Source organism: Erinaceus europaeus, chromosome 11, assembly GCF_950295315.1.
Source record: "Erinaceus europaeus chromosome 11, mEriEur2.1, whole genome shotgun sequence".
In the NCBI taxonomy this organism is placed as follows: domain Eukaryota; kingdom Metazoa; phylum Chordata; class Mammalia; order Eulipotyphla; family Erinaceidae; genus Erinaceus; species Erinaceus europaeus.
The window spans coordinates 68,983,986-68,998,620 of record NC_080172.1 but is presented as its reverse complement, the minus strand read 5'-3'; the positions used below and the strand labels follow the sequence as shown (position 1 = coordinate 68,998,620).

General features: G+C 44.3%; 1 protein-coding gene across 1 annotated transcript in view; it reads left to right on the top strand.

Moving 5' to 3' along the window:
* LOC103118464 (neurogenic locus notch homolog protein 2) overlaps positions 1 to 14,635 on the top strand; it is a 167,520-nt gene that overhangs the window by 141,165 nt on the left and 11,720 nt on the right. Inside the window, exons 17-26 of the mRNA XM_007528683.3 lie at positions 316 to 468; positions 1,974 to 2,202; positions 3,117 to 3,318; positions 4,889 to 5,042; positions 5,432 to 5,616; positions 6,162 to 6,294; positions 8,329 to 8,565; positions 9,943 to 10,055; positions 12,232 to 12,737; positions 13,684 to 14,031. Of these exons, the coding sequence (XP_007528745.2) occupies positions 316 to 468; positions 1,974 to 2,202; positions 3,117 to 3,318; positions 4,889 to 5,042; positions 5,432 to 5,616; positions 6,162 to 6,294; positions 8,329 to 8,565; positions 9,943 to 10,055; positions 12,232 to 12,737; positions 13,684 to 14,031 (2,260 nt within the window). The remainder of the gene's footprint in view (positions 1 to 315; positions 469 to 1,973; positions 2,203 to 3,116; positions 3,319 to 4,888; positions 5,043 to 5,431; positions 5,617 to 6,161; positions 6,295 to 8,328; positions 8,566 to 9,942; positions 10,056 to 12,231; positions 12,738 to 13,683; positions 14,032 to 14,635) is intronic.

Below are 14,635 nucleotides of genomic sequence, written 5' to 3'. Positions count from 1 at the left end.
ACCTGCTTTGTCCAGCTTTGGTCAGGAGCTGCTAACTGCAATGGCTTAGAAAACCTTTCCACTCTCCATGACCCCCCCTCTCCCCCCAGTGACTAGAACTCTCCAACCTGAGTCTGAAACTAGGATGGTCTCCAAGGAAAAGTGAGCACCTTAGCAGTAACATTTCAAGGGGGTACGGAAGCTTTGAGGGGCTCCCCAAAGTAGGAGACCAGCAATGGTATGCTTTGTAGTGGGACTATCCATCCCAGCTGAAATGGGAGCCCTTCCTAAATTTCCCTGAAAGACTAAACCATTCATTGCCCCTCTGCTTTTCAGGTCAGCGGTGCACAATTGACATTGATGAGTGTGTCTCCAAGCCCTGTATGAACCACGGTATCTGCCATAACACCCAGGGCAACTACATGTGCGAGTGCCCCCCAGGCTTCAGTGGCATGGACTGTGAGGAGGACATCAATGACTGCCTTGCCAGTGAGTATGCCAGACAAGCCCCCAGGCCCTTGAGGGAGAGGAACACCACACAGAGAGCAGAGAAGAGTGTAGTGGAGGCAGCTGCCCTCCTTGCTAAGATCAACCATCGCTGTAGTCTGTCAGGTGTCTTTAATATTGAAAGCATTTTCCTTTGGGTTCTACTGGCTTTAGGATTTGAAGCAATGGGATCTCTCTCTCTCTCTTCTAGTAAATTATCTTTAATTAGATTAATAACCTTTAAATTATTAGAGACAGAGAAATCAAGAGGTAAGGGAGAGATAGAGAGAAAGAGAGAGAGATAAATGCAGTACTGCTTTATTGTTTATGAATCTATCTCCCTGCAGCTGGGGTCCAGGGGCTTGAACTAGGGCCCTTGCACATTGTAATGTGTACGCTGTACTGGGTGTGCCACCACCTGGCCTCCTGCAATGGAATCTCTTAAAAGCATTTCCTCACTGATGTTTATACATTGATAGAGCAAGAATTTTTGCCAAATTGCTAAAAAAAAAAAAAAAAAAAAAACTGTTCAGGTAAAATTAGTATACAATACAAAGCAGATATTTTAAATGTGTGATTCATTCTGTCTTATGAGAACCAAAGCCATCACTTAAGATAACAAACATGAACGGACATATTCCCCTAAAAATTTGCCCTGACAGTAATTCAGAGTTAACTCTTATGAGTATAAAATATTCTAAAATTAGGCTGTAGTATATTTAAAATTTACAGAGAACATTGTTACCTAATTTCATGTAAAGTTTAGAAATAAAAAGCAGGAGGTTGGGTGTGGCACCCCCAGTTGAGTGCACGTGTTACCATGCCCAAGGACCCAGGTTCGAGCCCCCATGCCCACCTGTGGGGGCCACAGGGAGCACTTCATGAGCAGTGAAGCAGGTCTGCAGGTCTGCAGGTCTCTCTCTCTCTCTCTCTCTCCTCTCTCCTCTCTCTCTCTCTTTCCTGAACCTCTCAGTTTCTCTTTGTCCTATCAAATAAAATAGAAAGGAAAAAGAAAAAAATGGCCACCAGGAATGGTGGATTCATATCACTGGCACCAACCCCAGTGATAACCCTGGCAGCAATAAAAAGAAAACATAAATGAGAGGATTGATTGGCATAGGGATCATTCTTACTAGTATATATGAGCTTATTAATATATACATGCAGCCCTATCTCTCTCATTCCACCATCATATGCTCTGCTTGAAAGTCTTGATCAGTGTTTCTGAGATACTTTTTATTGTGGATACACATTGATGTACAAGTATAGGACCAGTGCAAGCTTTTTTATTCTGTTAGTTTTGTATTCCAGTTATCAGACATGTTAAAAATCTCAGGGAATGTCACTGCATTCATTTTTTTATCACAGAAGAAGCCAGGGCAAATGTGAAGAAAAGTACACATGCAGAAGTCAGAATAGTTAAGGCAACTTAACTAGCTAGATGATTCGCCTTTATGAATGTAAGGTTTTGTGATTCTGCTGTCTGATCTTTGTGTGTAACAACTTAGATCCTTGCCAGAATGGAGGGTCCTGTGTGGATGGAGTGAATACCTTCTCCTGCCTATGCCTACCGGGCTTCATTGGGGACAAGTGTCAAACAGACATGAATGAGTGTCTGAGTGAGCCCTGCAAGAATGGAGGGACCTGCTCTGACTATGTCAACAGTTACACTTGCAAGTGCCCTGTGGGATTTGATGGTGTCCACTGTGAGAACAACATCAATGAATGCACAGAGAGGTGAGCAGCCCACACTCCTTTTCCTGGGGGAAAGAACGGGGTAGAAACTCAAGTACCCAGTGCTCTACCACCATCTCCTATCACTGTGTTCCTGACCTTAAATTAGGAGGTTAAGGTCAGAGGTGAAAAGCTGAACTGGGTTACTTGGGAAACAAAAGAAGCTAGAATTTTGTTCCTTTCTTTCTCCTTTTTGGTCTTTTGTTCATTTAAGTTGGCAGTCTAAAGAAGAAAATTCCAATTTTGTTTAGGCTCTTCTAAATAATTGTATGAAGTTGTTTTCATTTTTAAATGTCATCGATAGTGTGTTCCGTTTCTTTTTCATTAAAAAAAAAGTTTATATTAAGAGTGGGCTGGCAAAATAGCTCACTTGGATAGTGTGCTGCTCTGCCATGTACACTATCCAGGTTTGAGCCTGGCCTCCACTGCACTGCAGGAAGCTTTGGTGCCTCTCTCTCGCTCTCGCTCTCTCTCTCTCTCTCCCTCCCTCCCTCCCTCCTTCTCTCTCTTCCTCCCCTCCCTTCCCACCCCCTCCCTGCCTGTCTGTTACTATCTAAAAACAGAAACCATTAATATTTATTTAGTACTTCTAATTGTTGTGAGATAAACATGAAATATGCTTTTAGAAAAACTACAGAAGAACTAGGTAAAACCTGGAAAACTTCTCTTTCAGTAATAAGCACAGCCTTATAAATAACACTTTAAGCCTTTGGTTATGGCAAGGGGGTTGGGATTCAGTCCAGCTATCAGCCAGTCTGATTTGGAGGAAGGGTAAAATCCACAGAAAATAGGAGTTTGGGGGTGCTCAGGAGTATTTGCCTCTGTCATAGCTTATTTTCCACACATCTTAACTTTTAAAACACCAGGTCAGAGGAGCCAGATCATAGAACTAATTTTGTTCTCCGTTTGTCCCTTAGCTCCTGTTTCAATGGTGGCACTTGTGTCGATGGGATTAATTCCTTCACTTGCTTATGCCCTGTGGGCTTCACTGGCCCCTTCTGCCTCCATGAGATCAATGAGTGCAGCTCTCTTCCCTGCCAAAATGAAGGGACATGCATTGACGGCCTGGGCACCTACCGCTGCACCTGCCCACTGGGCTACACTGGGAAGAACTGTCAGGTAAGTAGATTCCTTCCCATTTAGCTCATCTCCTTACAGGAGCTGAGTGTTAAAACCGTCTCCTTTAGGCAGGAAAAGCCCCTCCTAAAAGAGAAAATCTCTGTCTCAGTGATATTCCTAGAAGAATCTGGATAATTTCTTAATAATTTATAGATTCTAAAATGATGACACTAGCAAATAGAAGGTTGTTAAACAGATTAGAAGCTTCCAATAGCACAGCTATATACAAGATACTGGGTACTGTCCAGCAAACCATAACAAAGGGACTTTTCAAAGTTAACCCAATTAACAAATAATGTGATGATAATATTAACTATTGATTGTCTTTTTGAACCCTAAGACAGCAGGAACCTCACATCTTCACTATAGAGCCCCTACTTCCCCCAGTCCTGGAAGCCTTGGATAGGGCCCACTTTCCCGTATGCATCTCCCAATCCAAACCAAATAACATTGCATCTGCCGATTACAACCTAACCAAAGCAACGATTGCTACCTCAACATGCTTTACCTCAGAATGTATCCAGAGACTTCACGTGTGGAATGACAACCCCCCCCATCATTCTTATACCTAAAGATTACCAATGCTGGTGAAACTGCTGCCCCTCCCCTGTGGCTCCTTTTATGGTCCATATTGTGAGGTTGACCTTTCTGTTCAGTGACCAAGCCACATGGAATGATTAAGAGAGACTGTGTAAGTCTTTCACCCATGGCCTCATGCGTCTTACAAGCCTGATGTTCTCTTCTCAGAACAGGCATTCAACCAGCTTCAAGGTTTAGTACCAGGCACTAAGTCCTTGTACTCAGAGACATCTCTTACTAATTTGATCAAGACTCATGTGTTTCTCACTCAGGATTGGCATGTGGAGTGATTTCTCTAATTAGGACAGTTTTTATTACATCTTACTGTATAGAGTGACTGTCTATCTAGATATAGTCATCATCTAGGGAATAATTTAACCTCTGAGGCTTCTTAAAATTCTTATACAGGGAGTCGGGCGGTAGCGCAGCGGGTTAAGCACATGTGGTACAAAGCATAAGGACCAGCGTAAGGACCCCGGTTCAAGCCCCCAGCTCTTCACCTGCAGGGGAGTTGCTTCACAGGCGGTAAAGCAGGTCTGCAGGTGTCTCTCTTTCTCTCCCCCTATCTTCCCCTCCTCTCTCCATTTCTCTCTGTCCTATCCAACAATGATGACAACAACAATAATAATCACAAGAATAAAACAACAAGGGCAACAAAAGGGAATAAACATTTTTTTAAAAAAGTCTTCTACAATAAGGATGTTTTAAAGCCTTTTTTAAAAAATAAAAATAAAAGATTATTGACTCTTGAGAGAGTGAGAAATAACAGAGCACAGCTCAGCTGTGGCATATAGTTTCCAGGAATTGAACCTGAGATCTCTAGGCCTCAGGAATGTAAATCTGTTGTGCTAAGTTACCAGCCAGCACTGGATGCAGGGTGACTTGAGTGAGGATTATTGTTTATTGGTTATTGTGCTCTCCCTTGATTTCATGTAGTGCAGCGCATCTTCTTTCCTGGTATCTGGATGTTGACGTTCTGTGTCTCTTTCAGACCCTGGTGAATCTCTGCAGTCGGTCTCCATGTAAAAACAAAGGTACTTGTGTCCAGGAAAAGGCAGAGTCCCGGTGTCTGTGTCCCTCTGGATGGGCTGGTGCTTACTGTGATGTGCCCACTGTCACCTGCGAGAAGGCAGCCTCCCACAGAGGTGAGTGTGGCCCCTCAGACCCAGGGGTCATTCCCCAACAGACTGCCTGACCAGCAGCATTATAGGTCAGTGTCACAGTGGTGGGTTGACTCAGAAGAGTAGGCAGCAGTGGACGGCCAAGGCTCAGGAGAAAGGGTGAGGAACAGGTTTAGAGAGCCCAGAGAAAAATGTCTATGGAATGAATTACAGGTATATTCCACTTTGGGGACTGACTTAGGTTAAGTACCAATATGGTGCTGAAGGTTATGAACAAGACAATAAAATTTGATGTGTCAACTGACTAAAATGAGTTCACTTCTCTGCTACTCTTAACCTGGCATGTGTCCGTTTGGTCTGAACCTGACATAAGCCCTCTCCTCTGATGTCTCCTCCTCCACCTGGTTCCCCAGGAGTGCCCCTTGACCGCTTATGCCAACACTCTGGCATCTGTATCAATGCTGGCAACTCGCACCACTGCCAGTGTCCCCCAGGCTACACGGGGAGCTACTGCGAGGAACAGCTGGATGAGTGTGTATCCAACCCCTGTAAGCACGGGGCCACCTGTAGTGGCTTCATCGGCAGATACAGATGTGAGGTGAGTGAGATGAGCTGGCAGAGTTCTTCAGCTCAACCCCCAGGGAAGATGCCACCACTGATATGAATACTTGTATGTTGGATTTGGCTGCTATATTTTGCTTTGGTAATTAAATCTTTTTTTTTCTTGTGAAATCTTAGTTTAGTTGTGATTGATAGTGGGTTACAAGGTTGTAGAATTATAGAGTACATTACACCAAAGTTTTATGACCCCATTCTCCAAATGATAACCACCATAGTTTTAAGGGTCATATGTATAATAGGCCTTAGAATATTTATTTCATGCCCTCCCTTTAAAATGGCTCTTTGTAGCATGTAGCTCAACCAGGTACACCACCACCTGGCCCCTAACGTGGCTCTTTGAACTGCACGAGGCAAATGCCAGTAAGCTTCACATTGACTCAATAACAAATTAATAGAATATGCGATGATGCCAGCAGAGTGGTGAGGGCAGAGGGTCACAGCAACATTCTAGATATTATTTGCTCTCGTGGTCTCTTTCCAATGATGGCCTAGTGTTTCTTCCTTTCTGCTTACTCCTGGCAGTGTGTCCCAGGCTACCAGGGTGTCAATTGTGAGTATGAAGTGGATGAATGCCAACATCAGCCATGCCAGAATGGAGGCACCTGCATCGACTTAGTGAACCACTTCAAATGCTCCTGCCCACCTGGTACTCGAGGTAGGAACCAGGCTCATCTGTCCTGTTCCAAGGGTATCCTCCGAGTTAGGAATCCATTTTCAGTGTTGAAGAGTTTACTTCCTTTTATGTTGGAGACAGTAAGGCTGGTTTCATTCTAAACATTTAGTTCTATATTTTGATAGTCCATACCACTTCCTTCTCTAATCTTTTACCTACCTCTGATGTTCTGACTCGTATTCTCACTTCTGACTGTTGTTGACACCTTAGGTTACATGAAATGAGAGAATGTGGAATTGATTTAATGTTGCAGCAAAATTAACCTCAGAAGGGCTCCTTGGTACTTTAAGAAAAAGCAATCTCTGTCTTTTTGAGTACCTGTTTTGCACTTAGCAGTTTATGTGTATTTTTTTAAAACCAGCCAAGTTTACTTCGACAAGGTAGGAGAATGAATGGCATGAAAGCATTTTCCTATTTTTATAAGCCCAGATAAGAAAGCTATGCAACTTGAAGACTATGATAAGATCCAATGAGAGTCAACTGTTTAGTAAACGATTGAGCATTTGTTATGTTGTAGGCATTGCCACTACTTTAAACATGCTTCTTGAAAGAGCTTAAAGTCTTTTAGAAGAGATGTATCTATAATAGTACCTGCCCTGAGTACCCTGTGGAACAGAAGGGCAGATGTCTTCCATAATAGAGAGATCTTCAGTCTCAATGTGAAGGAAATAGAAATGTCTGTGAGGTGTTTATATCATCTTAGACTTCCATGTCAGTGAATTCTGATAAGCTATTTTCCCTTAATTCAGACTTTGATTAAATGAAGAATACCCCAGTAGTAGACTACTTGTTGAGGAGTGAAGTTGAAAATGATACCAAAACTAAGGAGAATAGCACTAAATAGTTGACCACCAGTCCCCTGAAAAAGGAGACTTGTTCTCTGATCAGAAATCAGAAAGAACTAAAAGCCAATTATCTTCAGCTCATCTTTAGCAGAATAATTATACTGTTCAGTATAAGCTATGATATGAACAACTTCAGCTCTTAGTGACTTAACACAACAAGGGGTTGTTCTTTTTTCTCAAAGTCTGTCATCTGCTGGACTACCCTTTCTTTATTTTTGAAGGAGAGAGGAAGGGACAGACAGTGAATAAAAAAAAAAGAAAGAAAGAGAGGAGAGAAGGTGGGATGGAGGGAGGGAAGGAAAAAGGGAAACAAAGAAGGAAGGTTGGTTGCAGAAAGATTGGGAACATGGTCATGTCTTCACTCCCTCATTAATAAATCTTTAAAAGAAAAAATTCAGTGGTTCAAAACTTTAAAACATGTATCACTCAAAAATCTGATTACAGTCTTACTGTGTTTTTACATTACATTAAGTTATATTAGTTTCAAACTTAAACAATCTAAGTTTAAATTTAAATGATTCCATTAAGGAAAAATTACTGAGTCTCTCTCAAGGCTCCAGGGTCCTCGTCTTTTTGATGGAACACACCATACTAGCTATTCCCACAAGGTCTGTTTCTCTGTGTTGTATGGGCATATGCCTATGAAGTCCTACGCACATTCTTTCCCTGGCTCTTCCTGGTCACCTGGAGGGTGGTGGCTGTCATGGTCAGGAGTGTGATCTACCTTGCCTGACTTAATAGCCCCAGCACTGAGGGCTCAGCAGTGGTGCACCCAGTTGAACACATACACATTACCATGCACAAGGACCCAAATTCAAGCTCTTAGTCCCCACCTGCTGAGGGAAAACTTTAGGGGTGTTGAAGCAGTATTGTAGATGTCTTTCTCCTGCCCTCTATATTTTCCCCTTCCTTTCAATTTCTCTGTCCTATCAAATAAAAGAAGGGAAAATATGGCCTCTAGGAGCAGTGGAGTCATTGTTCAGGCACCAAACCCTATATTTTGCACCAAGAATCCTAGTGGAAAAAATAAATCCCAGCACCAAGATTGAGGATTGCAGCCTGATTAACTGAGGATATGTCCATGAAGGGTGGTTGTCTTTTGTTGGAAAGCAGTATTCCCAGACTTTTCAGAATTCTCCGCCTCTCCTTTCCTCTCCTTTCCTCTCCCCAGGCCTGCTCTGTGAAGAGAACATGGATGACTGTGCTGGAGGTCCTCACTGCCTGAATGGTGGTCAGTGTGTGGACAGGATTGGGGGTTACAGCTGTCGCTGCTTGCCCGGCTTTGCTGGAGAGCGGTGTGAGGGGGACATCAATGAGTGCCTGTCGAGCCCCTGCAGCACCGAGGGCAGCGTGGACTGTATCCAGCTCACCAACGACTACCAGTGTGTGTGCCGCAGCGCCTTCACTGGTGAGCTCCACCCTGCCTGCCCCGCACCCCACCGGCTTGGGGCTTTCACTCACCCAGATCCTAGTGAAACTTTGCTTCTACATGAAAACTAGATCAGTGTAACTTAAGGACCCATTTTCCCCATCGTGAGTCATGCATGTTATAATCTATCTTCCCTTTCATTTTTTTCCTAGAAGATACTTTCTCTTCTACCATGCATTGATTCTGTCATGTGATAGCAAAAACCTTAAAAAGAGGAAGGAAGGAAGGAAGGGAGGAAGGAAGGAGATAGAATGTTAAGAGGAGGAGTTGAGCCAAAGACTATTTCAGGATGGTGGTAAAATATACATCATTATTGACTGTTCTTGTATTACAGATTCTCAGGGTGTAGGGCTGGCGAAATAGCTCATTTGGGTAGTGTGCTGCTTTGCTATGTACACCACCAGATTTGTGCCCTACCCCCCACCTCACTGAAGAAAGCTTCAGTGCTGTGTTCTCTCTATCTCTGTCCCTCTCTCTGAAAAATTTTTCCAGGAACAGAGAGCCCCAAATGACGATAATAAATAAATACATGAATATAATTATTTCTAAAGAAAAAAATAACTGGTGAAATTTAAGTTTTGTTTTCAAGCAGAGCCAGTCAGATCCTAGGGAGTTGGAAAATGATTAAAAAGAGGCATGAGAGATAAAAATTCTCTGTATACTACATATCTGTTTAGATGCATTGGCCTGGTGTAGGCTTTCTTCTCTCTTTCTCTGTCCAGAGATAGATAGCATTTACAAAAGGCAGCAACAATTTTTGCTGTGTCTTACCACACTTGTGAAGCTAAAGTGTCTTCAGTTAGAGTTCAGGTTCCATTACGTTTGGGCAAATGTGCCTATGGGCATGCATCTTTACATCTGTCCTGGTAGGTGAGCAGCTTTGGGGGTATATTGCCGCATGTGGCTATGGTATAGATGAGGGAAATGAATTAAACCAGGAGAGGGTCAGTCTTGTTGAGATGCATTAAGTGTTTTCTTTACCTTCTCTTGTTGTTTTAGGTTTAAACACAGCCCTCATAGCTTTGTTCCATCTCTCACCTTTTGATGGACCTCATTTTCCTGCATTGTTCTACTCAGTGGCTTGCAGCTCCTGTACCTACCTTTTAAAATTCCTTCTTGGGGGTGGGAGGTGGCATACCTGTTTGAGTGCACATGTCACAGTGTTCAAGGATCCTGGTTCAAGCCCCTGGTCCCCACCTGCAGGAGGAAAGCTTTATGAGCAGTGAAACATTGCTACAGGTGTCTCCCCCTTCCCTCTTGATTTCTCTCTGACTCTATTCAATAAATAAGTAAATTGATTAATATATTTTTTAAAATACTAGTAAAATAAATAAAACTTCTCTATTTTCCTTTAAGGTCGTCACTGTGAAACGTTTGTCGATGTGTGTCCCCAGAAGCCTTGCTTGAATGGAGGGACTTGTGCTGTAGCCAGTAACATGCCTGATGGTTTCATTTGCCGTTGTCCCCCGGTAAGGATGGGTTACCTACTTATGGAGTATTCCATACAATCTGTGACGAAACTGAAGTTAAACTCAGTTTTACCCAACATCCCATGAGGACCTTACCTGGTAGGTCCTTTTCTTGATTTGAGCTGTGTGAGAAGAAAGCACTTGGATTTTTCATGTATAACTGCTAAGAAACTCCCAGCAGCAGTGAGCTCCACCAGTCTGTAAGTATCAGTCTTAAGAAACACCACAGGAAATTCGCAGGAAGTGGTGGGGTATTCCCTGGACATCAGGACTGGTGCTTCTGACTTCTGCGTCCTATGCTGGGAGACAATCTTAGTGCCCGCGTTAGGTCTGCCCAGGTTGGGGTACAGGTGCTTAGAAACTTGGCTCTGCCTGCATTCCTCAGTGTACCTCATTTGGGAATAAGTTACATCTTAGACTAGGGGAAAGCTGATTTCAGCCATTTGCCGTGTAGTCTTTTTTTTTTTTTTTTTTGCCACTTCTTCTTCTAGCGTTTGCCCTTCTTCCGTAGCCAGTCAACAGCGTCAGGTTGAGCCTGATGTAAAGTTTTGAGACCTCCTTTGAATCTGGAGAGGTGGCAGTCATTAACTATGTGGGTCATAGTCTGTCTGTAGCCGCAGGGACAGTTCGGGTAGTCTCTGGCTCCCCAGCGATGGAACATAGTGGCGCACCAGCCATGGCCTGTTCGATAGCGATTGAAGAGGGCCCAATCATAACGTGCTAGGTCAAAGCCGGGTTGATGCTTGCAGGGGTCTGTGATGAGGTGTTTGTTCTTTACCTCAGCTGACTGCCAACTGTGTTTCCAAGAGTCTGGAACAGAGAAGTTCAGTGTAGGCATAGGGGACCAGATTGGGTGACGAGATGTCAAGCGTTGGACAGGGTGGGCGAAGATATCCGCATATATTGGCAGGTCCGGTCGAGCGTAGACGCAGGAAATGAACTTAGATGATGCCGCATCCCGACGAATATCTTTTTGCCACTGCCAGAGACTGAAACCTAAGACAAAGATCACTATGAATGTGAGCTGTACAGTAACCTTGGACCTGGCTGAGTAGGAAGCATGAGAATAACTTCACATAGGAAAGCATCTTAAATACCTAAAGTTCCTGAAATGAACCATTATATGAATAATCGACTAATGGTGAGGGAAAGAAGGTACTTAGAAGTACAATGTCATGAGAGAGGGGCAGGACATTGGTGCACCCACTTGAATGCATATTACCATGCACAAAGACCTGGGTTCAAGCCCCAGGTCCCCACCTGCAGATGGGAAGCTTCACAAGAAGTGATACAGAGCTTCAGGTCTCGGTCTCTCTCTCTCTGTCTCTCTCTCTCTCTCTTCCAATTTCCTCTGTCCTACTTAAAAAAAAAGTGTCTAAGAGCAGGGATTCATCATGAAGGCACTGAACTCCAACAGTAACCCTGTTGGCAATGAAAAGAGAGAAGCCAGGTAATGGCACACCTGGTTGAGTGCACATACTACAATGTACAAGGACCTGGATTCAAGTCACTAGTCCCCACCTGTAGAGGAGAGTCTTCACGAGTGGTGAAGCATTGTTGCAGATATCTCTCTTTCTCATTCCCTTTCTCTATTTTCCCCACCCCTCTTAATTTCTCTCTACCTCTATCCAATCAACAATAAATAAATAAAATTATAGTTTTAAAAATCTTTAAAAAGAAATACAGTGTCACCGGAGTTCTAACCCATCATGACCTATGGGCTTAATTTATGCAAATTAGTTCTTTTATGTATTTTTTTATAAGATTTATTTATTTATTGGTGAGTAGGAGAGAGAACCAGAGCATTACTCTGTAGCATACCCAATGCCAGGAATTCAAATCACTACTTCATACTCTGAAGCCTAGTGCTTTATCCATTGTCCTACCTCCTAAGCCTCATAGAATTTAGTTCTTTTTTATTTATTTATTTATTTAGAATTGAGTTCTTAATGTAAAAGAAGTTTACATTCAACCCATGGCCACTTTAGCCCTGACCTATAAGTTGATTTGAAGAAATCTTCTCTTAGGACTTGGTGTAGGGCACTGCATGGAGAGATCTTAGCCAAGTGTGCCCTCTCTATCTCCTGAGAAGTGTGGTGGAGAAGGGATTAGGAGAGAAAATGAGTCAGGCCCTCTGACTGGCCTACTGTCTTCATCGACTCACTAATCTCCACAGGGCTTCTCAGGATCCAGGTGCCAGAGCAGCTGTGGACAAGTGAAGTGCAGGAAAGGGGAACAGTGTGTATACACGGCCTCAGGACCCCGCTGCTTCTGCCCCAACCCCCAGGACTGCGAGTCAGGCTGTTCCAGCAACCCCTGCCAGCACGGGGGCAGCTGCTACCCTCAGCGCCAGCCACCTTATTACTCTTGCCAGTGTTCCCCACCATTCCGGGGCAGCCACTGTGAGCTCTACCGAACCCCAACCAGCACCCCACCCGCCACCTGCCTGAGCCAGTATTGCGCCGACAAAGCCCGGGATGGCGTCTGTGATGAGGCCTGCAACAGCCACGCCTGCCAGTGGGATGGGGGTGACTGTTCCCTTACCATGGAGAACCCCTGGGCCAACTGTTCCTCTCCGTTGCCATGCTGGGATTACATCAATAACCAGTGCGATGAGCTGTGCAACACGGCCGAGTGCCTGTTTGACAACTTTGAATGCCAGCAAAGCAGCAAGACTTGCAAGTAAGGGCTCCATCGTCCCCAGAAGCTGAGGGAGACTCACTAACACATCTCACGTTCTTGCTCTTCTCCTAACCACTGCCGTGCTTCAGCCCAACCTGCCTCTGCTTTCCAGGACAGGGGCCAAGGCTCTCTCCTCCCTGGCATCAGCCTCGCACTCTCCCTTGCAACAGAGGTCCAGAAATTCCCACTGTATAAGCACTTTCTCTCTGCCTCTCTCTGCCTTCCCACCTGCTGTCCTTGCGGCCTCCTGGGGGAAATAACTTTTGGAAGTGATGGTACCCACTCTCAGGCAGTCTCTCACATAGCCTGTCTGCAGATGGATGACAGGTCTGTACCTCTCTCTGTTACCCCATTTCTTCCCCTGAGACTGGGTTTGGTGACTAGATATCTTCTAGACTTAGCAGGAAGTGTTAGCTACATTAGACCATGTCCCCTTCCTGGATCACTGTTGCGTTACTCTGAGGCTTCTTAGAAACTTTCCTTTTAACCATCTCATTTAACATAATTGATATTCTTTCTCAGCAGCCTTGTGAGGCACGAGTGTTGTTGGCATTCTTTCACAATGAGTCCTAGAAGGCTAAAAATCTTCCCAAAGCACATTCCTGACTTGTGATCTATTCATTGACCTAGTATGATGATGTGTATCAAGTTGTGTAACTATCAAGCGATAGAAGCGGAGAGGGAAAGGAGAGCATGGTTGGAATGACTTGTGCATGTTTTAGACTCTAATCCCTTCCATTAATATTTGAAAGAGGCTGTACTAGTTAGATCCTGGATAAGACTCGCCCCTCTCCTCCTGCCTCCCATAGTTGGGATTCAACCTTGCCAGGGCCAAAAATGGGTCATGTCAGAGTAGGACAGCCCATGGCAATTTCAAATGGAAAAGCAAATATAGCTCTGGCTCAGCCTTCCCCTCTCTGTCCTCTGTTCCCCTCCATCTGCCTAGGTATGACAAATACTGTGCAGACCACTTCAAAGATAACCACTGTGACCAGGGATGCAATAGTGAGGAGTGCGGCTGGGATGGGCTGGACTGTGCTGCTGACCGGCCGGAGAACCTAGCTGAGGGGACCCTGGTCATCGTGGTGCTGATGCCCCCAGAACAACTGCTCCAAGATTCTCGCAGCTTCTTGCGGGCGCTCGGCACCCTGCTTCACACCAACCTGCGCATTAAACGGGACTCCCAGGGAGAACTCATGGTCTACCCCTATTACGGCGAGAAGACAGCTGCATCAAAGAAGCACAGATGGACACGCAGGTCCCTGCCTGCTGACCCAGAGCAGGAAGTGGCTGGGTAGGTTTTTGGTTTCTGAACTGATAGCTTCATTTCATTATGCTGAGCATTTAGATAAATTCAGAAAACAATCTTAACCAGACCTCAAAAAAATGCAGAGACTAAGAGAAAACCCAGCCAGTAAAACAAGCCCATTGTCCCAGTACTTAGGTCTCAGGAACCTAACTGTGAGCCAGCTCAGGGCAAAACACCCAGGAAGGCCATCTCCAATGCCAGGACCCTTTGGCCAGGGTTGCATCAAATCCTTGTAGTAGTGATTCCTCATTTGTATCAATTTTTTTTCTAAATCATTTTATTGGGAAGGGTGATTAATGGTTTATTATACAGTTATTGACACATGGATACAATTTCTCACCTCCCCATGACAAGTGTCTGCAAGATATTCTTATCCCCATACAGAGAAGAGAGAAGCCAAGATCAGAGCGCTGCTCAGCTCTGGTTTACGACGGTGGTGTTGAGATTTGAACCTGGGATTTTCAAGCCTCACATAACTATCATGCTCTCTTTCCTGGTTTCTTAAGTTCCACTTATAAGTGAGACCACCTGGTATTTGACTTTCTTTTCAAGGCTTTTCTTTTACAGTGAATCTCTTTGACAAGGGCAG